Source organism: Daphnia pulex, chromosome 11 (assembly GCF_021134715.1).
Source record: "Daphnia pulex isolate KAP4 chromosome 11, ASM2113471v1".
NCBI classification, from domain to species: domain Eukaryota; kingdom Metazoa; phylum Arthropoda; class Branchiopoda; order Diplostraca; family Daphniidae; genus Daphnia; species Daphnia pulex.
Window position 1 is genome coordinate 3,314,301 of NC_060027.1, and position 27,988 is coordinate 3,342,288.

At 43.7% G+C, this 27,988-nt stretch overlaps 1 protein-coding gene and 1 long non-coding RNA gene across 7 annotated transcripts; one reads left to right on the forward strand and one right to left on the reverse strand.

The window, feature by feature from the left end:
• Nucleotides 1-1,224: 1,224 nt before the first annotated feature.
• LOC124208188 lies at nt 1,225-26,040 on the reverse strand. 6 transcript variants are annotated; one of them, XM_046605929.1, is made up of 13 exons: nt 25,907-26,040; nt 21,487-21,689; nt 13,603-13,747; nt 12,592-12,685; nt 9,250-9,498; nt 7,770-7,988; nt 6,133-6,400; nt 5,498-6,059; nt 5,223-5,434; nt 4,649-5,154; nt 2,598-3,578; nt 2,021-2,227; nt 1,225-1,955 (listed from the first exon to the last, which is right to left on the reverse strand). In XM_046605929.1, the coding sequence occupies exons 1-13, from the start codon at nt 26,038-26,040 to the stop codon at nt 1,662-1,664; spliced, it is 4,074 nt and encodes a 1,357-aa protein (XP_046461885.1). In that variant the 3' UTR covers nt 1,225-1,661. The 6 variants fall into 6 exon arrangements, with proteins under 6 accessions (XP_046461885.1, XP_046461884.1, XP_046461889.1 ...); XM_046605928.1 differs by having other exon boundaries at nt 4,244-5,154; XM_046605933.1 differs by lacking the exon at nt 2,598-3,578 and having other exon boundaries at nt 4,244-5,154.
• On the forward strand, nt 20,149-27,984 carry LOC124208190. Its single transcript, XR_006880339.1, has 2 exons — nt 20,149-20,294; nt 25,922-27,984. It is a non-coding gene; the product is annotated as an uncharacterized LOC124208190 (long non-coding RNA).
• The last annotated feature ends 4 nt before the right edge of the window (nt 27,985-27,988 follow it).

Genomic DNA, 27,988 nt, shown 5'->3' on the forward strand with positions numbered 1-27,988 from the left:
AATATTACACTATATATAAGAAAAATTATTTGTTTGACTTATAGCCTAATGTTTCAATGGGAATGTTTAATAATTGTATACGGATCAACTTAATAAACTGAATTGTATATGTAAGAAGAGCATTTGTCTGGCGAGACACGTGTGAGGCTGAGAGACAGCCAACCTGAACCAACGTGCAATCGTTTCATTATCCTAAATTAATTAACTACATGTACCTGTGCTTTCAAAGTCTGAACACAAGCCTGTCAGTCTGTGTTCGTCTCGATATAATTGGGGTGGTTTCTTACTTTCTTGCTGTCAATCGACACTATTCATACACACAGTAGGCCTAAAACACCAACTGCCGGCTTCCGTCGTCTGCTCTTTTTATTGTTCCCTCTTTGTCCGCTAGATGGCGTCCTCTGCGGCAGGAGTGCGATTTCGATTTTTTCAAATTTATAACGGGAAATGCTAATGTGACTTTTATCATCTGATGCCCTTTGTTGTCATCTGCATTTAGGGGAACTTGTGTGATGTACGAAGAGATGTGGAAAATGTTGTCAAAACTTTTCCCAACAATCTAAAATGGGACCTCAAGTCCTAGACGAATGTTTCTCCCGTCACAAAAATGGTGTGGTTGAAAGGTTACACTTAATAATTTTAAGGACCGAGCTGAGCCATTTCGTCCTGGAAGAAGTTGTTAAAGATAGAATGTGAAATATAAAAAAAATTCGTCGGAAACCAGTTTGGTGCGCCAAATACAACCAAGTTTGTTACACCGTCATGTATAATAAAAAAATTTGGTAAAAACTTCTCGATGTTATTTTTCTGTGCGTGTTAACACTAACGACCAACATTTTCGGCTTAAATGGTCAAAATAGAAACGGCTTTCACGTGACTTTTTCTCACGCCAACCTAAAAGGCGTTCAATAGCACTGCTGGTAGACATATTCCTGGTTATACACCGTGCAACTGCCATGCCCATAAAACAAACAGCGAACTCTGGAGCCTATTAGACATCAAAATTTCAACTTGAATCCCTCCAACGTTGTCCTCCTTTCCGTCCGTAAATATTTCCGGATGCGCTCCAGCGGATACACTCTAACGGATTCCGTTGGCAATCATGGAGAGATCTTTGTGTAACTGTCTTGTTGTAAAATGGATGATGAGTGGATCGATTGCGAACCAATATCAACTAAAAGCCAAAAAAACCACTGTAAGTTTTCAATAATACTTGAAAGAAAATCATTTCGTCAATTATTGTATTTCGTTAACCAATCTATGTATAATATTCACGTATGTGAAGCAGCCTCACTGAACTTGTTGAACCAATTACTTTCAAGATGCGACAAATTCTTCGTCATCTGATTTGAAAATTTAAAAACAGAAAAAAAAACGGCGGACCTTTATCAAACAAATCAAAAATAAAACATGAAATTAATTCACCCTCCTAATTTGCGTTTGAAATGACAAAAAAATTATATAGTTTAATCCAGACATATATCATTTGTTTTTTGTTTTTTTGTTGTGGACATATAAAAGATTTAAAGTCTTTGTGGCCCAGTGATGACTTGATTGCATCTTCCATACGTTTTCACTGTAATTGAGCCGCTAGACTGTGTGTGTGTAATCAATTTTTTTGTTTTTAGAAAAAAATTGTAATTTAAGAAGATGTATATATGTCACAGTTCGGTTTGTTTGAGGGGATATTGGCCAAGAAGCTCGTCAAAAAGAAGTCGGTCCGTTCCAGGATTGGCTCCTGGACATTCAGCCGAAGTTGAAAGACTCATGTGTCGCTGGGCGGCATCGACTCCGGAAGAAGAGCCGGCTATGACGGCCTGATAATGCGTTTCCAATCGACTAATCAAGTCCAATCGGCGGGGGTCGAGACGGGCTCGGCAGTATCGCAACAGAGCTCCTGCCAAATCACCGACCGTCCATTGTCGATCCATGATGACTCGGCAGACAATATCCAACTAAAACGACAAAAATTGAAATTATTATTTAATCAATCAAATGGATTACATTTAGATTTAAATACCTTGACGACGGAACTGGCTCCTGCCGTGTAATAAACCAGACTAGGAGCGCCAGAACGTGAGGCAGCCAGCCACTGGAGCATGGACTTGAGTTGAGCATCTCCACCGCCAGAAGAGCCGCATCCCCAGTTACCGGTGATGATGGGCAGGAGACCTCCGTTGACGTGCCTAAATGGTTTCTCATCATCCCTTGGATTGCCATTCGTCATCTGTCAATCAAAGAAAAATCAGGAAAATTAAGAATTTTGAATCCATTTTGAGTTTGAGCGCGGATTTCAAAATGGCACTCGGTGCAGGAAGCGTTAAGATCAAAAGGAGCCCAGTCAAATGTCAAACGAAGAACATGCAGCACAGCCAATCACAGACAGACTCAAAGCTCAAGTGAAAGCGAGGGAGAGAAAATGAAAAATAAAGTAGAACCATAGACCACATCTTCACAACCAGCACCAGAGAAAGTCAATTTTGACTAAAAGAGAAAAGATTTCCGCCCAGTTTTTTCCCTTTCGCCCAGTTTGAATAAGCAACAGCAGCAGCAGCAGATGTTGTTTGGTTTTTGTCTTTTTCGACAGACAGACTCACTTGGCCAGCGTCGCTTTCGTCAATAATGCTGGACGTGTTCAAAGATTCGAGCTCGTCAATGGCCCTCAGACTGGGCATCGAAGTGCTGCGGTGCGACCACGACATGGGAGCATTTTGCTGCTGCTGCTCAGCCATGTGCTCGGCGATCGTCTTGTGGATGGCGAAAGTCGGACGTTCCACGCTCTCCTGTTGCGGCTGTTCCAGCGATCCGCTGTGACTGCGGTGCAGTGAGTCGTTGCTGGAGATCTTGAGAATGCTCTTGCCCGGCAATTTGTTGGCCGGCATCTTGAGCGGGCCGCCACCGCCGCATTTGCCGACTCCGCCGCTCGGATTGCGACGACTCGGAAGCGAAAGTTGCGTCTGTTTGGATCCGATTTCTTTCAAAATATCTTCGATGATGGTCTCGGCCATCGTCCAGCTGAATCCTTCGACCACATCGTCGCTGAGCAGCGACTCGCTAGACTGGGCGAAATTCTGCAGCTGGTCGTCGTAGCTGCGATGGCGTCTCGACTGTTGAGACTCCTGCCGGCTGCTGCTGCCCGGCGTGAAACACTCGTCGTCCTCCTCCGTGTTCTCGCCCGAGACGATGATGTCCGGTATGAGACTCTGCTTGAGTTGCTCGGCCATCTGCTGCTGCCAGAGGCTCAGCTGCGACAATTCCATGACGGTGGGCACACTGTTGGATCTGGCCCTCTGGTGTTTGATGCCGCCGGGATTCTGGTGGCGCTGCTCTCGCGACTTTTTAAAGAACCACGAGCCTCGCCGGGTGCGCGGAGGCGTCGGATTCATCGGCGTCGGCGTCTGCGACTCGGAATCCTCGTCGGCTTTGCTGGAGCGGTTAGACTGCGACTCGCTGATGGCCTCGCAGCATCGACCCACCACTCCTTGCAGGAGCAATTCCGTATTGCTGGCCCCCTCCTCGCTCTCCACCGGCGACATCCGATCCAGCAACACGACTCTCTCCACCGAATGCTGGGAGCTCTATGATATGATACACAAAATGTCCGTTGATTTCTAAAAAAATGTTAAAAAGTTAAAAGAAAAAACACCAATTCTCTTTTTCTTTTTCGTTCGTTTCGTTTCGTGAAGGAACCGATGCGAAACGATTTGTGGACTCGCTCGGTTGCGCTAAACGCGCCAACACCCAAAATCACGCCGGTTTTTCTTTCTTTCTTTCGACACGGTCCGCGTTCCTTTTTTTCCCACCCTGATTTCTTCTAGATGGCACAGCAGAAATAATCGAAAAGATTCTTTCTTTTTTGTTTTGTCTTGTGTCTTTGGGGGGGAATTTCACCATTTCGAATCAGACGAAGAGAGAGAGAGAAATCAGGCCCTGATTGGGCGTATGTCTAAATAAATGCACTACTATATAAAAAGGGGAGTGTCCTCAGATATCCGAGTTTAAGGCGTTGATGGCTGACGTGAGGTTTTTTGTTCGGGTGAGATAATGAGCGCAATCACAAAAATGGTCAAATCGATAATTTTAAAACGATGAAAAAAAAAACTAAATCAAACCACACGAGAGAAATAACATGCAGACAGGCTCACGAACGGTGTTAAGTCAAAAAATTCAGCGCGCGGACTCGCGGGATGGACTCGGGAGGGGTTTGAAATGTGTGTGTAGCTGCTGGCGCGCGGCGTCTTACCTTCGCAGCGCTGCCAAGAGGTGATTGATTAGTGCAAGTAGTACTAGGAGTACAACAAGGAGTAGTAGTGAGAGGAGTAGTAGGAGTAGTAGTGGCCGTCTGCCCTAGTGGGTTTGCCGAGTGGCCAAGAATGGCGGCGAGGCGGCACTTGGCGGCCGGCCGAGTGGCGGTGACGGCCAGGCCTCGATCGAGTCGAATGTTGAAGGAGCAGGATGGATTTTGATGGTATTCCCAGGCCACCGACTCTTGGGTTCGCAACGGTGCTGGGCAACCGCGACCGGGGCAACGGGTGTTTATTAGTGACGGCCTAGCGGCGTGATGATGCGCACTGCTTATACGTGACGAGCCGGGCACCTGCAACTCTAATTCTACTTCGGCCAGTCTCTGCTCCAGCACGATACTCACCAGTTGGCAGGCCACTTTCGATTTGCTGTTGCCCAGACTGTCCTTCTTCTTCTGGTTGGCTGGACTCCTCTCCGGCTGCTCCTGATCCAGCGGATCAATCGCGGTTTCCTCTTCTTCGATGGCGTCGACCGGCAGGAGAGGGACAATGTCCGGCATGGGCAGAACTTGCTCCTCCATGGGGATTTCGCGCTCCACCATCTCCCTGGCCAGCTGCAAGGCCAGCCGCTCGTCGCCGACGTGCTCGTTGAGACTCCACGAGCGCTGGGTCGATCCACGCCGGATCTCGCTGGACGACGACAATTTTATGTCCTTCATTCGCGTCTCCGGATGGGCCGACAAGTTCTCAATATTGAGAGCCACGCTGGCAAACGAGTCGCTCAGCGCCCGCTTCAGGAGGCCGTGAGCAAAGCGGAAAACGGCCGCGTTGCGTCCGTTCTGTTGCCCAGATTCTCCGCTCTTTGGATCTTCCAGCCAGTGACTAAATTGGTCGTAGAGCTCATCCAGTTCTGTAAGTGTCAAATGGAACTTTGAAATTATTATTTGACAAGTGGGACGGGCCATTGGTTTGTTATACCTGAACTGAATTCCGTACTAAAACTGTAGCGGGACGAATCCTTGGATGAAGAAGACGAATCCTTGGGCACGCTGCGGCTGTTGCTCCGGGGTCCTCGCCGCTCGCGGAAGTGATCCAGCCAACGCTTCTCACGCTCCAGGCCGTCTCCGCTGAACGAATCCTCTTCGTTGTGACTGTCCAGAGCGAATCCGCGCGATTCCGGACGCCGATCCCTGTGGAAAATTAATGTTAACATTAAGGGTGATGGATTAAAAAAAATTTCGATGGATTTTTACTCCGGGCTACTGTCCGACTCGGTGCTCTGACTCCTTGACTTGTTATCCTCACGTCCGTCTTTGTTCGAATCTCCGGCGCTGTGTCGCTGCTGCAATCGGTTGATGAGAGCCGGACGCATTTCGTCCTCGTCCAGGCTGGTGTTGGCGCTGCGGAACTCTTCCGTCGAGCTGTTGAGCTCGTCGTCTTGAGAGTGACAGCTGGCGTAGACGGAGCCGGCCTTTCTGGCCGCCACCGACGACGGAAGCTTTGACAAATCCGGCGGTCCATCCTTTACTTTGGCCGGCTGCTGCTGCTGCTGCGTCAGGATCTGCTTGACGACAGTGGCTTTGGCCAAGGTCAGCGGGGCGTTCCGACCTCCGCCGTAGAGCAAAGTCGGTTGAGTGGCAGCCGCCGCCGCCGCCGGCCGTCCGCGGTCCGTTTCATCGCCCGGCAAATGAGACTGAAGATCTTGACTGGGCATCGACGGGCAGAGGCTCGGTCTGGGCGACGAAGGATCGCCCGATGAGGCCACCAAAGTCGTGCTGCGGGTCAAATCCGCCCAATCTTGACTAATCGTGTGATCTGGGCCGGCAGCAAATCAAAATAAAACAAATAGAAATGACAAAGTCACGATGACCGATGCCAAATGTTGTACCAATGATCGTGCTGGCCTGTCGACTGCTCGGCGAAGAGTCCCTGGAGGCGCCGACGGGCGGCAGCCGCTGCTGTAATTGCTCCTGCGGCTGCTGCTGCTGCTGCTGCTGCTCTAATCCAGCCACCGCTGCATCCGGATAATGTTGGCTAAATCCCAAGTAAGCCTTGTTGAGCTCACGCAGGACGTTGTCCTCCTCGTACTGGCGGATTGGCAAGTCGCTGTAATCTTCGGCGTCAATCAGACACATGGGCGTCTGCGTCAGTGTCACCTACGTATCAATATCGGGGGCCCGGCCAATCCAAAGAATTAGCCCAAACGTCACTCACAATTTCAAACGAGTTTGAAAATGGCAGTTTCTTAAACAAGTCAATCTTTCTGGATTGGATGGCCCTGGAGTAGTACATACTGTATCTCTTTTATATTCACGAAGAAAAAAGAGAAAGAAAAAATGATGACATAATCATAGCGAGTCGATTGGCCAGCCACAACTGGGCGCACATCAGTCCATCTGGCAGTATCCATGTCGAATCTATGCAAATAACGTCTATTCAACTTCACGGGGAATCAAAAAGGGTAAGAAGCGAGAGTCTAAATCGTACTACATGTGACGGTTATCGCCATTGTTCTATTGAGCTCGGCAACCGAGTTATTCTATTAAGACGTGCAGACATTCAACGAAAAAGAAAAAACGGGAAATCGGCAACCGGGCAACATTCAAGTTGGCGGCTGGCGCGTCCAGTTGGCTATATAACCAAGGCCTTATAAGGGGCGGGACTGTTTCTTTTTCTTTCTTTCTATCTCATCTCTCAACTGTTGATTCTCTTTTTTTTTTTTCATGGATCTATTCGAGTTTCTTTTTTTTTTTTTAAAAGATCGCCGCCCGCCTTCAAAGACGCTCCACTGATCAAGGAGGCGTTTCTTATCCGTCCAGTCTTCTTCTTCTCGAGATGCCGCAGCTTTTTTTTTCCCCTCTATCCAGCGGAGCAGCTCTATTATATACACGACGCTGCTGCCGACGTCTGCTGCTGCTGCTTCTCTCGGCCGTCGCATTCACGCGTGATTTATGATTTACGACAGCCATTCGCTTTTTTTCTTTTCTTCGCCAACTTTTTCTCACGCGTATCTTTTCAGCGCGAAAATATATATTTTTCAGAGTTGACGGATCGGCGCCGGAATTTCTCCCATCGACTGGCGTGTGACGTCAAAAGTCACCAACACCAAGTCACTTCCAACAGACGACCAGCTTTCTCCTCGTAAATCAATCAACTTGGAATAGATGTCTCTTTTTTTCTCTCTCTTTGGAGTATCAATTGAAACTGTAGCTGGGCCACAGCCATCTGCTGTGACCAGCTGGGAAAAAAGCCAACCAGCGACGGCCAGCGGAATTCCCTCCTTTTCCGTGTCGAAAAGAAAAAGAATTGCGGCGACCCCGGACCAACTTCTTCTTCTTCTTCGGTTTCCCAATGTTCACAGGGCAACGGACATTCCAAACAGACGACGAATAAGGGAAAAAGGATAGTCGTTCCAGCGTTCAAAAGGTTACAGAGACCCCGCCCGATGAGACGAATGGAGGAAAAGAAACAAAAGATGGAACGGGGGGCTAAAAAATCATCGACAGAAAAATTGTGAAAAGTCACCTGTTGGATCGGCGTTGTCGTCGATGTCGTCGTCGTTTTGGTGGTGGCAGTTTGTTGGCCGGCAGCAGCAGCCGCTTCAAAGACGGCTTTGTTTTTCAGGTCATGAATAATGGAGTAGGTGCAGAGTCCGCTGGCCGTGATGGCCTCGTTGTCTTCCAGCGATTCCACATAAGGCAAGAGGGAGAGCAGCTCGGGATGACTGCTAAATGCTGCGCACTCCTTTCGGGACGGACGGAACCACACGGACGGGCGGCCAAAGAGAAAGAAAACAACAACAGAAAACCAACAAAGTGAAAATATGAATCGACTTTGAGCTAAGCGGTAGTACAGTAAATTCAAATTATAAAAAAAATAAGAGAGAAAAGCGCGCCAAATACAAAACTCTAATTTGGTTGAACTAAAACAAAAAAAAGAATCAAAATGAAATAGTTCCACTCGGAAAAAATTAAGAGATGTGCCATGTCGAAAGAATTAAAAAACCTGGGCCAAATGATATGCGCTGGAAACGGTCGTGTTCCGGCTCGCCGTGCCCAGTTTGTGTGTGTGTTGAATTGAGACAAGTTCTTCCCTTGTGTGTATGTTTGCTGCTTTGTTGCACACACGGCAGACAACCGAAAATGAATCATCCGCCCATTTTTCTTTCTAGCAGAGACTTTGATTGCGTTTTAGTTGGAATTTTTTGGTGGATTTTGTTTTGTTTGGTTCTTTTGGAACAAAAAAAAAAGAAACCCTCTGCTGGGCTACTGAATTTCAATAGGGGGGAAATCTCGCACCGGGCCGTCCCTCTCTCAACTGTTTTTTTTTTGTTTTCTATTTTAACATTTTTTGGGGGGGTTTCATGAATAAAGATGACGTTAGACTTATACACACGCAACGTAAAGGATCTACACTACACATGCTTTTATTGTTCTTCCTCCTCCTCTTTTGAAAGCTGTTGATGATGATGCTGCTGCTGCCCAGTCTGACCGCCACCCACCCACCTTTTCTTTTTTGAAAACTGAAAAATAAAAATCTAAAAATTTTCCCCCTTTCCATCTACGAATGACTTGGAAGAAAAACCAAATCATTCCCGCCGCCCTCGGATAATATGGATGAATCGTGGGATGGAAAACAGAGTCATTTGGCACGGAATTATACAACAACAGCGAGACCGGCGGGGGACCAGTCCAGCAGCTGCAGAGCCCCGTAACGTTGTTTTCTTATGGGTTTTTTTCATGTTGCCCAGTGCCAAAAGGTAAAGACAAAAATTGTCTAAGACGATAGAGCACGTGCGGAATGGAAGGTCGGCGGCCATTCGGGATAAGGAAAAGGCCGGGCCCCGCAACTTGAATACAAAAGAACGTCGCCGGACAAATATGGACACAGCCATGCCTCTCAGAAATGGCAGCACTACTACATACAAGAAATCTGATGAGGTGTTTGGCGAGATGTGAACAGATTCACTTCCAACATGTTCAATTTCTTGTGCGTGTGTCTTTACCTGGGAAGTGCCGTCGTCGAGGAAAGTTCCGCCAATCCGGCGGCTGGCGAAGCAAACGCGAATTCCGGCCGGCGGCTCAGTCGACTGGCCGACGGTTGGCCGATTGTTGTTGTTGTTGTTGGACAGCGACGACGACAGGTCCGACGACGGATACTCGACGCGTCCGTCGTGACGTACCACCAGCGGGCACAGCGGGCGTCGGCACTGCAGCCACTCCTCCAGCGTGCACCACTCCCGACCCGACATGACCTGACCTCGTGAGGAAAAATGGAAAAAGAGCAACAACAAACATCAAATAATAAATAAAAACAGGGCCGTTATACTCGTCGTGTAACACACCATCACATTGTAAATAATCAGCATTTGTAATCGAATGGTTCAAAAGAAAAATTCGGCGCAAATCTTTCACACGATCCACACGCCCCGTGAGCGAGCGGACGGGATCGAATAATCCTACACACACCCATCTTGATTTACATGACTATTGTTGGGTTGTTGTGTTGTTGTTTTACTTTTTTGGGGTTTGTAACGGCGCTGGCCCGCCACATTTAAATGTAAATATCGATATCACCGCATATATGAACACACACTACTATATGAATTACTGATGACTTTTAACTTGATAATTCTTCGTTCGGACAGTTGGAAATATGGGAGAGAGAGAGGTTGAACCCTCCTTTAATTGAATCTCGAATGTTTTACGATCGACGGTTCGATTATCTCTCCGACTCCATCCGAAACTCCACACGAAACTAGTCGGTTGGGCGCGCGCGCGCGAAAAATACAAAAATTCAAAAATAAGAAAAGAAAAAAAAGGAATTTTGTTTTTTTACACAATGTGAATGGCTGCATTGATCACGTCCAGTCATCCAATTAGGAATGAATGCGAATGGTTGAATCAGTGGCCATATTGGGGATGGGAGAGAGAACAAAAAGAAGAGGGGGGTGGGCATTTCGGATTATAACGTTATTGTTATTTATTTATCTTCTTCTTCTTTGGTGGAAAAGTTGACGGTCTTTTTTTATTTTTTGTTTCTGCGCTGGCCTCGTCGAATTTTGGCCGTTTGTTCCTCCTGGGAGGACAAGACAAAAGAACCCAGAAACGACTGTGGCAAATGCGAACGAAAAAAAATTCCTCCTGCTGGCCGACGTAGTAATTGAAAATGTTTGGAGAAATCCAAATAGGGAAATTCCCCCAACGAGGAATTTCGAGTGATGTGTCTATTTTTTCTTATCTATTTCCTTTTGTTCAAAAACAAAAAAAATTTTTAAAAATCATCATCCAACACTATAATAGCTGGGCAATCATTAAACAACGTAGGTTATCTGGCGGAGAATATACAAGTTGAGAGTCTGCGTGATGGTATAAAAAGGTTCATCGGGTCTTGGGTATAACAAGCCAACGAGTAAAAGGTGCCCGGCTCTCTTTCATCTCCTGTTTTTGTTTGTTGATGGACAGAAGAAAAAAAGAAATCGCTGGCCATCATTTCATCCCGCATCAGAGCTAACAGAGTTTGACTCCCCCCCTGGAGCCGCGCGGTACATTTTCCCTTTTTTTTTTTAAATAAAATAAAAATAAAATTCGCTCCGTTTTGTTTGTTTTAATTTTCTTTTGTTTTCTACCAGCTGGAACTTGTCTATTTCAATCGCTGGGTCACGTCAAACGAAAAGATACGCATCTCGCTCGCGCTCAGGGGGGGACAAACATCGTCGTCGCATCTCCCCGTGTATACGTGACGAGCCTACGGGACTAACCGACCACAAGGAAAAATAAAATCAAAATAACTCGGCGACGAAAAAGAGAATCGAAAAAATGTTGAATTTCCAAACTAAGAAAGAAGAAAAATAGTTGGGACAACAGAGCAGCTAGCCAACCTTGCCTATAACGTGTGGCCAGTCCAGTCCCGGCCAAACATGGACGTGATTTTTCCGTCATCAACGGCGGCGGCTGCAGCGGGAGGAAACGGTAAACCAGACAAAACCTAATGGGGATGTAACAATAGCGAGAAGAAGCCAAAAAATAATAGGAGGGAGGAAAAACTGGTCATTCGACTCTTTTTTTTTTTTTTTCGCGGGTTGGCCCGGGATGATGATGAAGCAACACACAACCAATCATCCCCCCAACGCTGATTAGGCAGTTGTCAAAGTTCTTTTTTTATAAGTTGACGAATTCCGTCCAATCTTTTATTTTTAATTCAAACATTATTCATTTAATTTCTTTGTGTTTTTTTAGCCCAAAGCTTTTGCCGAATCGACCGGTCCTGGTCCTGGAAGAAATTGTTGCAACAGGTGTGCAGCTATCCATGGAAAGAGATGATGATGCATTCGTAATAATCCCATCAAACGACAGGAATGGCAGAGCGAGCAAGAGAAAGAGATGTCTAGAATGCTACTTTTCTGAAGACTGGCGTCTGTAGCTGTGGGCCATTTTCCAATGATGTCCACGTCGGAGCAAAGTGACTGGTGCTGGCCCCGAAAGGCGAATATGCCAACCAAGATAGAACCAGTCCTCCTCCTCTTTCATTATAGACGGGGCTCCTGCCTATACACTATCCATACACACACACACAACGTATTATATAGCCCATATAATATATGGTGTGATATAGGCTCTTCTTTTAAAAAAGAAAACATTTTACAAAACAAAATCTTAAAAAGACAAAAAAATAAAATTCTTGTTTTTTAAAAAAAGGCAACGCATTCCTTTTCAACGAGTTCCATAGTGACCGAGCCTGTGGGAAAGATATGGACAGCCATGCTTCACAGTATGTGTGTGTGTGTTATTTATACAAAGAAGAAAAAAAGGAGAGAAAGAAAGAGAGACCTGGCTAGGCGCTAGAGAGATCCGGGATTGCGATCAAGGATGGCATCATTGACTAGATAAATGCACCATCTATGGACACACACACGGGCTAAAAAAACCAGTTGACATGGCCCGAGCTCTTTTCTTTCTCTATCTCTCTCTCGCGTTCGTTGGTTCGTTCGTTCGTTTCTCCTATTATGAAATCTCTTTCCCCTTTGGACTATTGTCTCCTTTTCTCTCTCTCTCGCTCGCCATAAAGCCGATGGAATGGATAGACTCTGAGTAAATACGTGTGTCTTTCACATTCCCTCGGCTAGACTCTCTCTCGAGAGAGATAGAGCGCTATATAACGTCTATAAATATGAAAAAAAGAGTGATCGATACCATATTTGCCAGATCATCATGAATAAACAATATGATACTACATCTCTGGGGCTAGAGAAAAGAATTCTTTTTAGAGATAGAAATAGTTGGAATGGTTTTTTTTCTTTTTGATGTGGTGTGTGTGTGTGTGTGTGTGTCGGTATTGTCTCTCTCACCTGCCTGGCAAAGGTCACGTGTCCCTCGGGCGGACGTTCGTTGAGTCGCTGGAAGTAGTGCAAGACGGAGCGCAGCTTGGCCCGCTGCGATCGCCTGGATGAGACGATAACCAACAAAACACACACAAAAAATTAAATAAAAAAAGGAATTAGGAATAAAACAAAACAAAATAAGAATTCTAGTACACACGGTTGCTGGCGCACAGTTGGCAAACACAATAGCTATACACGACGACTAATCATTTCGTCTAACTAAGATTTGATTCTCTTTTTAGTTCTTTTTTTTTCTTTTCTCGGTTGTTATTATGATTCCCTCGACCTTTATTGGCTATAACACGCAGAAGAAAAACAAAATATATATACATATAATAGTATCGATGGCAGATTTCGGGATTTGTTCGGGAGACTTGATTGCTTTTTATTTTTTGGTTTTGGTTTTGGCCGGCAATCATAAATCACGACCAGAGTTTTGGGATGCTGTTTTGTGTGTGTGTGTGTGTGTTGGAAGAGATAAATGGAACTTTTTTTTTACAATCTCTCACAAGAAAAACAACGACGATTACATGGGCCGGGTAATTTTCTCCAGACACCATTTATAGCCGCGTCTATTTTTTTTTTTTTTTTTTTTCGTGAGTGTGTGTGTGTGTGTCTATACGCTAGTCGCCAGCAATAAGGAACGAACAAAGATTAGACCGTCACACATGCACGGAAAAAGCTATTCATCATCCGCAAAGGGGATTTCTATGCAGCTGCATATTTTTTCAGTATACATAATATAACCGAGGGAATAAGAAAAAAACATGAACAAACCACATAACCCGCTCACTCATCATCATATTTCGCTCTTCATTTCTTTTTTTTTCGTTGGGGGGATTTGTGCGCGTTTTTTAAATATAAATAATGAACTACATACGTGGTCAAAGTACCTCAAATGTTTGTTTCTGTCTGAATTATTCTTTTTATTTTCAAATTTTATAATTTGTGAAATATATTGAGTTAAACATTTCTTACCTGTGCAGGTGCTGGAAGAAATGGCCGGCAAAGTTGAAATCCTGCAGAGTCGGGTGGGTCTTGAGAGTCCGTCGCGGGAAAGTGGAGAAGAAGGCGTGGGCCACCAACGAGGCCGCAAATCGCCTATCAATCTCCACTCGATCGCCTGGCCCAACAAAATGAATCAAATCCAGTCAAATTTGATCACAAATCTTTTTTCTTTTTTTTCTTTGATATAATCTTCGGGAGTGGGGCGTGAAAGAATTGTGCGTCGATAATAATCCCAGGATCTCACAGCGAAAGAAACAAAACAACAAAACGAAATCACACAGAAAAACAACAAAAAAACCAACAGCCTCAGAATTTTTCTTCCTTTTCTATAGGAAAAACGCGAAAAACACGACCGTCTCGGACGATGAAACAGTGTCGACTGATCTCTTTTTTGTGTGTATGCGCTCCCAGTCCCGCTGCTGCTGCTGCTGCTGCCACTTTGTTAAAGAAAAGAAAAAAGAGAGAGAGAGAAGGGGCGCTCTCTGGCGTGTCTCTTATAAGGGCATCCGAAAAGGAAAGAAAGAAAAAAGGAGGAAAAATAAGAGAAAAAAGAAGTATAAAAATGGTGGGCAGCCCAACGTATCGTAGAGAGAGAGAGAGCAAAGCTCCACGCCATAAATTCCCTTTTGCCTGTTTGGGTTGTCCCGTGCAAAAAAGTTCCGAGGAAGGAACGAACTTTCGTGTCCTATAAAAATTTGTGTGATCAGTCGGGAGAGACTACTCCTACCTACCTTTACCCCCATTCGGCCCGAAATCGGTTTTGAATTTTTGACTTTTCCCGCCGTTGTCGTCTCCGTTCACTCCCGTTTTCAAATTTTTCCTCGTTTTTATTATTCACGTCCTTCGTGATCATTTTGAAAAATGCGCCAAAAAAAAGGGAAAATATTTGCGGGAAAATGTCGCCCTTAAAGAAAAAGAGATACACACACATATTTTGGTCGCTCGTGCTCTTTTTCTTCACGAGACATAATCAGCGTTGAGCCACGCGCGTTCGTGGGCGCCAGTGTCCGTCCCTCATTTGCTTACGTAACCGCATCCCCCCCGCCAACCAAAGGAGTGAGACTCGCCCCGTTCTTTTCAGTTTCTGCAACGGGTAGAATACAGAGGAGAGCAGCCGTAATGTGGGTCACATTTTTTCGTTTGTAACTCCGCGCGCGCCAGTTGGTCGCCAATGTTTGTCAGCATTGACATTGGAATGTTTGTTTCATTCTCTCTCCCGTTTTCTTCTTTCCATCACTGTTCAAGTTCTTTCTCTCTCTCATTCCCGAAAAACCGTCTGGTTTTCATCTTTCATCACTATATAAAGTGGGGTCCCCCCCACCACCACTATCACTATCACGGCTCTCCTGCTGGCCAATGCTGACGCATTATCTACTACTCCCGGCCACCCCAGTTTCTTGATTTCGCTAACCAGTTTCACAATTTTTATTTTTGTTTTGTTTCTTTCACGATTTTATTTTTTGTTTCTTTCACAGAGTATTTTGCAATCCGTTGGCTTTCCAGGTGGTCGTCCCTGTGGGTTGCCGAAACCCTTTTTTGTTTCATTTCCTTTTTAGAGATGATGGAAGAAGAAACAATCGACGGTCATAAAAATAATTCAGAAAAAATATGTACACGGACCCTGAAACCCCGTGCGCAATCAACCGTTCGTGTCATTTCTTCATAGATTCTGATCTATACGCAGGCGCATTCATTTCTTATATTTTCCATCAGAAGCCCCTTTTTTTTAAAAAAAAAAAGTAGCTAGAGCTCTTCTCTTAGCTGCGTGTGCGTGAGTTCGTTCGGGTCCGTGCGCTTAGACATTTTTCTCATTACAAACAACCACACGGCTCCTACTTTTTTAAAAAAAGATGATAAGAGGTGGTCCTTTTTTCTTCCGAAAAGTTCAACGTTTTCAATGGCCTTTACATGTTATAAAAATACAGCCAGACTTTAGGAAAGCTATATCACATCATTTTCTATTTTTCTATTTTCAATTGAGGGGGCCACACCAAAAAAATCGCTGCAACAGGAGGGAGACAAGTTGAACATCGGGGTGGGCGGATGCTTTTGATTGAGAAAAAAAGGACTCAACATGGCAACTAGAGTTGGCCATGTATAGGACAACTGGCCCAGGATAATCTCTAAAGGAGAAAAATGAAAAATCAAATTCACGGCGAGTCTGCGTGACTAATAGTCATCGCCCCGTTACGCAAAAATCAAAAGTGGGATGACAAATCCGTCCCGTCTACCAGAAAAATATAAAATGGAAAGTCTAGTCCCGTTTTTTTTAGTAGCCTGGGCGACGAAATGTTTTAGGTACCTAGAAACAAAAATAATCGACCAGCTTCTTATTTCTCGAAATTTATATATTTATTTATAAGATGGGGGGCTTCTACTACTACTTATCAGTGGCATGTCTTTGTTTGTTGTTTTCTCGGGATTATTACGCACTGCTTCACGTGTAAATGGCGTGCGTGCAATCTTTGGTGGCTGCTGCCAGCGCAACTTTGCGTGAGTGGAGAGTTTTCAAAACTTGTGTGTATGTACACAGACTTTTTCTCGAGAGTTTTGTTTTGTTTTTTGGGCTTCTCTGATGGAAAATTGCCTTTTTTGAAACGGCGAGGGACTGGAGCGAGCACACGGCGACAACAACGACGACGACGACGACGACCCGAGAGTTCTAGTGGCGGATATTTACGATCTATCGTTAAGTCTACACACATCTCGTCGCCAGCACTACTGCTGCTGCTGCTGCAGCTGCTGCAATCAGCGTGAGAAGAAGAAGAAAAATTCCCGTTGATTGAAAACGGATAGTCCCGACTCGGATGGCCATACAACGTTTTTTTTTCCTCTCGACAGATAAGAATTCACTCCGCCCATCTCTCTCTACTCGACTCGTTTTTTATTCTTTTCGGCGGGAAATTCGATTCGAAAAAGATTCGCCTTCTCTTTTTTCGGCATTCGGAGAAGCTGTTAAACGGGAAAACAAAAGAGAAACAGGTAAAAAAGAAAGAAAGAAAGAAAACGAGCTAGAGATATCCATTACCGAACGTCAATTATCGGTAAAGAAAAATTAGAGATTCCGTAACCGATGAAGATGAAACAGGATTGAAAACTACTGAACCTTAAACACAAAAATGCCAAATGTGGGCGAGGGAAGTGGGAGTCAACAGGTGGAATGGGCGGCCGGCTCCCGCTTCGACAGATATCCCCTGTCGTAATCATTGGGTTAGAAATCGACGAAGGTTATGTACAGGCAACAACCCGAAAAAAAAGTTACGACACGGACGAGAGTCGTCATCCACAACAACAACAACAACATCCCCCGACAACGAGAAGTTGCCAACATTATTATTATTATTATGCGCTGCTGCTGCCGCCGTCTTGGTTCTATAAAATTATCCAGAGGAAATGATTTTTAAATAAGAAAAGAAAACCCCGGGAAAAATAATACGCAACGTCGTAACAAAATGGAGAGTCGTAACAAGTTGTTGATGGATCGAGACGGCCATTTTGGTGCTGTATACGCTGGCGAATCGAAAACAACAACAACAACAACAACCAAAAAAATCACAAAGGATAAAGCGCTTGAACACGAAGAAAGAAAAAAAAAACAAACTGCACAGATGACGATTGTTGCGAGCGCGTCGGAATTTCCCATCGGCCGCAAACACACGTCGAGCTGGAAAAACCATCAGACTCACACCTTCTCCCGCTGTTATTTCTGATAAACATGTCCGTTTGGTTGCGCGTTTTTATTGCGATTGCGAATTCACTTTAGAGTTTGTCTCCGTCGTCTGCTCATTACCATTTCTTCGAAAATTCTATTCGACAAAAATCGTAAAAATCGTAAAAATTCAAAATAAGCGCTTCTTTTTCCCCGCTTGTCGTGGCTGCTGCTGCTGCAGCCTCTTATATATACTCCTCCCAAATGTATGGCACCATGTCTGGCCACATTAGCCGAGCCAAAAGGCGCTGATGCTGCCGGGAGAAAGTAGCTAATACACGGCGCGCAGCTATCGAAAAGGAAAAACAGCCACACGAACATTATAGCCAAAACGATGCCATTATATTAGAAGAAAAACGGCAGGGTCGCTTGTTGTGTCTGATTTTTATACTTAGAAAAATGTTGGGTTTTATTTTGTATTCGAGTGGGGGGGACTGCATCCACATCGGGAGACACTAAACGACACCATGGAGTGTTATTGTCGTGCAAAAGTCGAGGAATAATATCGATGGAAAAACCGCAGCCGAACTTTGACGTCCAATAGAAAAAAGGATTGAGAGTGAGTGACTTTGATGGCCGATTGGCCGCACAAAAGAATCGGGAAAACATTTACAAAGAAAAAAAAAATAAATGATTTAATCATGATAAATGATTGGTCGTTGGAGTGAACTTGAAAATGCCGCCAGAATTTGAAAAATGGGGATTTATGATTTCGGCGCGCGCGCTCAACAATTGAAACTTGATGATGAAGTTTTTTTCTTTTTAAAATAAAAATAAATGAAAAGATTCAACGTCTTGTTAGATCTCGGTACGAGATTCTTGATTTTTACTCGGGCGCACCTGCTGCTTGTTTTGAATTTATTCACGAGCCAGCAGAGAGCCCCTGATTAGCAATTCCAATATGAGCTCGATATAATGCAACGACGCTATCGGAAGTCATCGATCAGCCAAAGTACAAGACCCACCCCGAAAGGAGAAAAAGATAAAGAACCAGCACACAACACATTCGCTGATTATCTATTCAACATTATGTATAGAAGAACGAGCGCGCCATAGCATCTATATGATGATGGCGACCAACAAGAAGAAGAAGAAGCTCAAAATCAATTTTTTTAAAAACAAAAAGGGCGTCCTCAGTTACCATCGGCTTGTAAAACTTAACCACAACAACAACAGCCAAAAAACAAAAAAGAGACAAAATAAATTTTTTAAAAAAGAAAGAAAGAAAAAGAAACCGGATCGAGAGAAAGATGATCGCGTCACGCCGACATTGCCAAATATAGGCCGGCCTGACTAACATAACACAAGGCGGCGAGAGCTTAGATTATTTATTTTTCTCCCCATTTCATTTCATAGTTCAAAGTCGCTAAAAAAAAATGAAATAACCGACCGGATTGACTCCATGAAAATATTCTTATTTTTCCGCCAGCCCCAAAAAAACAACTTTGCGACGAGCGTGTACGGAACGTGATGAAGAAAAGAAAGGACATGCAAGGAAAAGATAAAAACAAAATTCCCGGCTGCAAAAATAAAAAAACGGGCCACTAACCGAATAATAGACGCCAAAAAGAAACATCTTTTCTGTTAAAGAGCTATAGCAAGCTAGCTGTAGCTTAGGTCTAGGATATGATGTACGGTTCATTGGCCCGATTGCTTAGACAGTTTTTGGTGGTGGTGGTGGCCGGGTGGGCCTTATAAGGAAGCGCCGGATTTATTTGACTCTGGTCCGGGCACAGCTGTTTCGAAACGGAAGGGGCGGGTGTGGGCGAAATTTGGCCAAGGGTGCATGATGATTGCACACACATCACACACGGTGCACGCTAGAAAGGCTAGAGAAAACGGCAGCAGCCAATAAGAATAAACGTTTTTTTTTCGCCGGGTTACATTCTCTCGTGAGTGTGTTGTGTGCCACGTCAGATTTTTTCGTCGAAAATGTCCAGCATCGCCAAACAACATTACTATCGCTCTCTTATATCATCGCACACCTTCGGGCGCTTGGTAGACATTTTTTAGGGCGATCCTCGACTCTATTTTGTGTTTTTTTCACGGAGTCTCACGCTGGGCTCTCGCCAGTGATCCCCATCGTTTTTATTTCAATTAAGATTACGTCTCCCCTCGCTGAGAAGTTGGAAAACAACAAAAACCTTGAGTGTACAACTGGACTAACCCAATTGACTTTTCGTTTGTTTTTTACTAATCACAAAACTTAGCCCAACAATAAAACTACACATGTAATAACGAGATGGGAATCAATGGGGAACTTACTGAGAATTGGTTGAAATTATATTCCACCAGTCCATCAACGCGGTCGGTCGGGAATGAAAAATGGCGCGAAAGTGGAGAGCTCGAAAGAATAACGACGTCCGCCATCGATTAGAACAAGACTAACAATGAATTGATTCGACCGGAGCTTGGTTGCAATTTTCAACAATAATTCAATATTATTATTGATTTTCATAGATAAATACCAAGAATATTTTTTTAATTAAATGTTTTAATTTGCTGACCATAATTTCATGATTGTGATTCAATATTTTCTAGAATTAAATTCATCGTGGTCTTTGACAACGTGGGTGGGTGAAAATATGGAAAAGGAGGGGTGAGTAAAGAAAAACTACCAATCACAGACCTCCTTTGCCCCACGTGTTCAATGCCAACGATTCATTGAATTTGGAAACACTCAGAATTAAATCAGAATTGTGAAAGAATGGTCAGTAAATAGATAAATTTTTTAGTAAAAAATATTTATAATATTTATCTTTGAAATTAAAAATTTATATTTAATCATTGTTGAAAAATTGCAACAGAGCACCGGTCGAATCATCGGGGACCACTTCATTGTCAGTATTGTTCGTTCGTCAATGGAGGACGTCGTTGGCGCCTTTTTCATTCGCCACGCGTCGATCGATGGAGGAGACCCACACTGGATAATAAATTTGTCGTCCATTTCAAAGTAAGTTCTCCATTTCTAGCATGTTGTTTTTATTAGCTTTTATTGTGATGTCGATACATAAAACGAAAGGAAATGATTTGGTCATGGGTCGGGTCTGGGGGTCGACACCTTTCACGACCTGTTGGGATCCTCACCATTGGCAAAAGAAATCCCCCCCAAAAAATCATTCAATAATTCTCTCCTTTTTTTTTATTTTATTGGTGAAAAGAAACTATGAATAAGGAGCGAAAAAGATGTATGACATAAAAGTGTGTCTGTACACGTTGGACGAAAAAGAAGGGCGACACAGAGTCGCCGGGTGTCCCAAAAACCAGCCCGAAATTCTCTCGTGTATTATGTATATAATTTATATTATGATTCGGGTTTTTTTTTGTTTTTTCTTGTTTGCTGGTTTTTCCCTTCCAGTCGGTTAACTTTGTGAAGGGTTCAGCAATCTTGTATCTGCGATCCATTTCATTCAAAAAGACTTTTTGTATTTTTTGTTTTTTGTTTCGCCGTAAACGGGCAAGATCGGGGCGGCCCGTTTTTCTTTTGTTTTCTGGTTTTGTTTTGTCGTTGGGACGCGCGCGATACGATCGATGGTATGGAAAACAGTGAGGGGATAAAAAGAAGAACCAAAGAGAAAATGATCACGAAAGAATAACATTAGCAATATAGCCAGCCCAACAAAAAAATCAAAACTTTTTTTAATATTTTTACTTTTAAAAAGATCTCTACAAAGTTTTGTTTTTTCCCGAATCGGTAGCCATCACACAGCTGCTGCTGCTGCTGTGTTGTTGTTTTTCTTATTTATTTATTTTCATATTTTTGTGCGTGCGTGTGATGAATGAACTCGGTTCCATCATCTGACAGGTTTGCGGGGTTATCCGCACGGCTTTGCCCTAATCAACAAGGCATCCGCAGCATATTCAAAGAGGTTCGGCTTTTTAACATAATGAACGGGTTCGGCCCCCGAGAGATAGAGCGCACACACAGCTGTGTGCTCTCGTGTGTACTTCATAGACTTGACGGTGTCTATTCACGAAAAGAAAAAGAAGTCTGGCGCTTTTTTTGAAAATAATACACACCCGACACTCCCAAATGAGGCGGCAGAAAACCGAAATCATCCACCAATCCGATTCGTTTTTGTAGATTAGAGAAATGGCCAAAAAGAAAAGAAAAATTTTAGTTTTGGTATTTTTTTTTTTCTTACTCTGCTGTTGGAGGCTAAAGTGGAGCCCTCGCAGCGGTTTGAGGCTCTTGAGTTGGAGGGCGTAGTCGACCATGGTGGGCAGTTGGGTGTCGAACAGGTCCTGGCGCTCGTCGTCGCTGAGCCAGGTGTCGACCACCTCATCGCAGAAAACGTCAAAGACTTTCTGGTCACCCAGAGTTTCCTCGTCCGGCTCCAAACTGGTACTGGAAGAAAAACAAATGGATGGCATTATTCAATTTGAGATTTATTTGAAATTTATTTTTATTTGAAATTTTGAGCGCAGCTGCGTGGAGACGTTGGGAAAAAACGAGAAAAGTCACATTCTCTTTAGAGGAATTTTCTTTTGAAAAATGTTCAATGAGGGAAACAACTAATTTATAGACACGAGATGTAACCCATACGTATAAAGCAAAGTAGGTTCTGAATTCAAACTCTTTATTGGCTGTGCGTTGGCCCTTTGAATTCGCTCACAGTCGTGGTGGGTGGGCCATTATTATCATTCAGATCGGGTTGCACAGACCAATTTCAGCAGTATAGATGTATATACTACGCACATTCAATCAAGGGCTGGTTCTCTCCTATGTGTGTGTGTTTAGTCTCTTTCTCTCTCTTTTGTCGCTCCATAACAAAGAAGTCCTTAATTCGGGACTCACGATTTCACGTTGTTGTTTGGCTGCTGCTGCTGCTGCCTCAAACAAAACAGCAGCAATTTCGGAAAAGAAAAGGAAAAATAAAACTCATTGTCATTTATATGAAAAAAAGAAAATAGCTTTGTATAGTATCTAGTGACGTAACACATAACATATCAGAGACATATAAGAAACAACCATTCCCGGGGCTGCTGCTATGTAGTAGCCTCCGCTCTGCTGCTGGTCCGGGACCATACGGGCTTTTGTTCTGCGTGCAGTTTACATATTATACATCTATTTTTCTTTCCTTCTTTTAAAAGTCATCGTATAGTCTTTCTACCCCACCGTTTTTCTCTCTCTCTCTTTTCAAAATGTTTGCTTATTTATTGTTACGATTATGCGTGCAGCAGTTTTTATTTTATGACGTTTCGAGGAAATGTTGAAAAGAAAAGAAGACGAAAAATGCGTTTGTTCTTTTGTTCCGGCGAATGAAAAATCATTTTCCTTTTGTTGATTTTTGTTTTTGGAGGAGTTGGTTCCTTTTATTTTATTTTATTTTTTGGCGAAATTTATTTGATTTCACATTATTTTTATTCGGGAATGAGAGTTGTTGAAAGCAACAACTCTGAGCGTGCATTTGATACACGAGTTTTATTTACACTGCGACTATAATACAAAACTGGTGGCCGAGCCACTCACACACGCACACACATATGGACTGCGGACCTTGAAGTCACATTTCCAGCGAAACGGACAAGAGGGGAAAAGAAAAAATAATAATTTTTTATTTTATTACAAGAAGAAGAAAAAAATTATAAATATACATCTTTTTGGGTGTGCGATTGTGACGTGGAGGATATAACCTGAGAGAAAGAGAGGCAGAGAGGACGCGGTCAAACAGTTGAAGAGCGTTAGATGTTGTTGTTGTTGTTAGCTGCTGTGTTAGCCTAGCTGCTGAGCTGTTACTAGCGGCTCGAATTTATGGCGCAAAAAACTGACATTTACCAGATGGGCGTCGACCGCCCGATGTCTTTTTGACGCGCTTCTGCGTTTCAAAAATGGCTACGAGATATGAAGAAGAAGAAAGGCGAAATGTATATACTGTATAGCCCAAGAGAAGAAGAATTATACACGGCGTCTATAAAAATATATATTTATTTATATAGGTGCCGTGTGTGTGTGTGTGTGGTTCCTTTTGAGTTTCGGCTGGTCGCGATTTGTTAGCTAATGAGCTCCAAAAAGAAAAAAAGACAAAACTTTTTATTTTTATTTTTTGGCGCTTTTGTGTGTGTCCTTTCCCAGTCACTCCACCCGTCATAACACCGCCGACCCATTCTAATCAATTATCTCGAACTAGTAAAAATAAAAAAAAACCTTGAGAAAAAATAAAAACGTCCCCGACAACACCAATAAGGAATCGCCAAAAAGACCAACTAAATCTAAAAATGAATTTTTAAAACTAATAATTCAAAAATCAAAAGAAATACATTTTGCCAAACAATCTCAAAGAATCAGATAAGCAACCCCCTCCGACAACAAAAAACTATATGGTAGCCACATAACAACCCAGCAGCACTAAACAACATGAGCCGCTGTTGTTGTTGTCTAAATATTTCTTTTGATGTCGATTCATCGACCCCCAAGTTATTTGATTTTTTTCCTTTTTTTTTTTACTCTGTAGGAAAAGGCCGAATTTACGAGCGTGAAGAACATTTCAACCGATCTCGAACGAACGAACGAACGAACGAAAAAAGAACGCGTTAAGGAGGTGAAATGGTTTGTTGTTTTCTTCTTTTCGGTTGTTGTTGTTGTCGAGCTGCTGGAACAGCAACACCATTCATAGCTATTTACCCGTTGGTGTGTGTGTGTGTTGTGTAGCATTCTGGGCACGTCGTCTATATACCTATAGCTGCTGCTTTTGTTGGCCCGTTTATTTGGGTTTGAAGCTCGCATTTGTGTGTAGATTTCCCGCGACTGGTTTACACGCAGGAACCTTTTTTTGTTTTTCCTTTCTCACCGCTCGTTGACCTTTTAATTCTTTGTCGGGTTTTGTTTAATTTTCACAAGTCCCAAGTGTTTGCCCGCGTGTCGTTATTGTCGTTCTCTTTTACTTATCTGGAAGAAATTGCGCCCGCATAATAATAACGGCGAAGGTTATGTGACTGCGCCATTTCGGGTCCCGAATCGCTGCCAAAAAACTTGGCTCGATTAGTCCAGTAGTATGAACTCCCTTTTATTTCGCTGGAGCTCTTCTTCTTCGCAGAGCGAAATAAAAAGAGGTTCCTCTCTCTCAAATGACGGCCAGCAACGCCAAATACATCTCTATATAATAACGTCTTAAAAGAAGAAGAAGAAAAACCGACCTAACGGCCTTATAAGGAGCTCGACTTTTTCTTTTTTTGGTGTGGGGGAGTTGTGTGCGATTGTTTTTTGTCTTTTTTTTTTCTTGTCCGTTTGTTTGAAAATGGGGAGAGAGTGTAGTGGGTTTAGGTTCTAGTGATACTTTCGGGTAGAATCTCAACCAAAGTATCGAATCGAAAAAAGAGAAAAGTGCTGGGAATCGAAATATGTGCGCACAGTTGGTTTTGGGTTCAGTCTCTGTTGGGACATGAGGAATGAAGGCGGGATATAACGTGCCAAGTGTTCAACAACAAGGTAGAAAGGCAGAGGTGATGATGAAAGGGATTGAAATGGGTTCCCCCAGCAACTCTCATTCCCATAAGAGAGAGATTTCATATTTATGATGGCGCATCTATAAACATTTGAAAAAGAAGAATTTTGTTTCTTCTTCTCTTTATACACACACGCGTATAGGTCGTCGTCGTCGAAAAAGTTTAATCGCGTGCCAGGATTGCCACAGCCCCGAACGAGCTCTGAGAAAAAGTAAAAAAACCTTACTGGTTTCATCCATTTCCAATCGATAGAGATTCCCATCTCTCGTTCGGGAAATGAAACAGTCCCGCAACAACAACAACAACAACCAACCCAAAAGAAGAATAGAGAGAAAGAGATAAAAAGGTGATTTGATCGCGCTATGCCGCGCCCGGCAGGGGGAACTCTTTTGAAAAATAAAAGAGATAAGAGAACATCAACAAAAGAGTCGCGGATATTTACGACGGCCATCAGTCGCCACAGTTCAGTTTGATTTGTTTTTTTGTTTTTGTTTTTCTTTATTTTTTTCAGTTGATTTCGTCTTTTTATTCCTGGCAATTTTATTTTTTTCGAGCGTTATCGACACTGGGCGAAAATTGCGTTTTGGGTCCGTCCCAAATGCAAATTATCCAATTCCAATTGCATCGCGCCATTTCAAATTCGATCAAAATCAAATGCTGACCAAATCAAATAGCTCGATCGTGACGCGGGTGCTAGTTATTCCAGTTCATTGAACCGGTCACATCAAAACACATCCGGACGGCCGCCACTGGGGTGATTAATGAGACTCAATTGGATTTTTATTTTAACGTGTGCGCAAAATATGTCTGGTCCGTGTAATTGACCGTGTTGAAAACTCGTATCCGGGACACCTCTCTCTACATGTGTGTGTCCACTCGACAGTTATGGGTGGGTAATAAGGACTTTTTGTGCTGGGATGAACATTAGCAATTGAGTCGACTGGACAAGAAAAATGACAAGGTGAAATTCCCCTTATCCCCCCCCCCCTGGTTTTATTTGAACGCGGATGTGAAGGTGACGGTGCGAAAATGACGACACCAGCAAACGTCAAAATAAAAATTCAAAAAAGAAAAATAATAATTTCCGAGTGATGAATAGAGGACACTTTTTTTTTTTACTTGCATAAATTGTAGATCTTGAGCAGGGCGTCTTTGAGCTGGACGGCCGTCCGCACTTCCCGTTTCATGGCGTTCAGGTGACGCTGGAGCGTTGGCCAGGTGGGCAAATCGCACGGTAGGAGCACCAGCGCCATCTCCAAGTCGATCCTTTCACCGCTTCAAGCGCTCACCCAAATATCATCCGCCTCAACAACAACAACGGCCAACAACTCGACGGACCCAATTTTTTTTTCTGTCCACCGCCCAGCAATCTGGTTCAATTATCTTTTAGCACATCCAAAAAGATGATTTCTTCTTTTTTTTTTCGGCCAGCGCAGGGCCAGCCAAAGTTCGTTCGGTACAAACGGACGAGATCTAAGAAACACGGCGAATCACAGGCTCACATCATTTCGCACTACTAAACTTTGGAGACGGACATTTCGACTGCGGAGATTTTCAAACTGGAAACTGGTTTGTAGTGTGATAGCCTTGCAGTGTGTCCGGTCAGTGACTGTGCAAAGGAGGTAGAAGAAACGGACCGATGCTGCCCGACACAACTGACGATGGTGTCCGACACGAGCCGTCTGCCTTCTGCCCGTTTGTTGCGGGACCTCCCTCCCTCTCTCTCTTTTGGCTGTTCTGTTGCAGTGCATACGTGCTTATACCCATAGAGCTCCTGCCCAGCTTCTCTGTCTCCTTCTCCATCCTTCCTTCTCTCTCTATTCCTTCTTAGCCGAAACGACTTATTTTTATAAATAGATCCCGGGAGAGCCAACCGACGAAGAAGAAGTAGAAGGGAGGTCGTTCGTCTAAAGGACTCACGCTCGCTCACTCTCTTTTCTGATTCTTTTCGTTTATTCTCTCTCTCTTTGATTTCTTTTCCTTCTTCTTCTTCTCTTGTGTTTTCTTAGCGTTCGTTCGTTTCTGAGCTGGGCGGCGTCGGCACTGCTGCCCGGCTCCCGTCCAGCAGCACAAGCAACAGCAGCGCATTCTTCAATTTTCTTGTTGTGTCTCTCGGGCCAATTAAACCTCGCTGGTTATGCCGTGGGTTTTTAAAAGGACCCCCCCTTTTTTTGTCTTTTGACTTGTACGGGTGGAGAGGGGGGTCGTGTATAGTCACGGGCAACTGTGTTTTTACCAATTTTTTTTTGCCCGGCCAGCAGCAGCAGCAGCCGGCGGAGAATGGCGCCAACATCGTCACCTCGTTGTCGCCAAGGATATCAAAACGTCCGGACTATTTTATTTTTATTTTTATTTTTCTTTTCTGTTTTGGCGAAACGGGTAATCTTGTGTTTCGCCCAGCACCAGCACATCCTTGTTATTTTCTCGTTTTACAATTTCGGGGGTCTTGTGTGTGTGTGTCGCTTGTCGCCGTGATCGTTTCAATTGTAAACGTCGCGGACGGCCGTCGTTTTTCGTGACGGATAACACACAAAATCACGGCCAGAAAGAAAGAAAAAAAGAAGAGTTTCCAGTGTTTTGCCCCGTCTCGTCTTTCTCCATCTGTTTTTAGACGGACGTGTATACACCACACACACACACACACACACACACACACGGGTAACAGTAGATGACACTGGGGCTGAGCCGGTGACAGCAACAAAACAACTTTAAATAGATTAACCCCCCCAACCGAAAAAGAACCTAGCTTGTCGCTTCGACTATCCTTAAACCCATCAAAATAAAAGGGGCCTATGAATAAACTAGAATTCTAAATTTATTTTAATTACAGGGGCCGCAGTGTACGGTGCGTTCAAAAAATTCTCCTATCCGTTTTCACCGGGTTATTGGTTTTTTTAAATATTATTACGGCGGGAGAAAATGTTGAATATCCTGGCGGGGAAAAGTCAAAAGTCAAAATGTTTTAATTCTAAATAAGATGTGGCAGGTGTCAGGGCTCTGTCATAATCCATGTTCCACCAGCTTCCAGACATCCGCCAGTTTTTTATTTTATTTTATTTTTTTACTTTTTTCGGGACTTGTCAAAACGGACGGCGGGACTCTCACGGACATGTGTCTGAAAAAGTGGAAAACCGATCCCGTCCCTTTTTGCTTTAAATTTAAAAAGAAAAAATTGACTGGGAAATCTTGAAAAAGTTGACG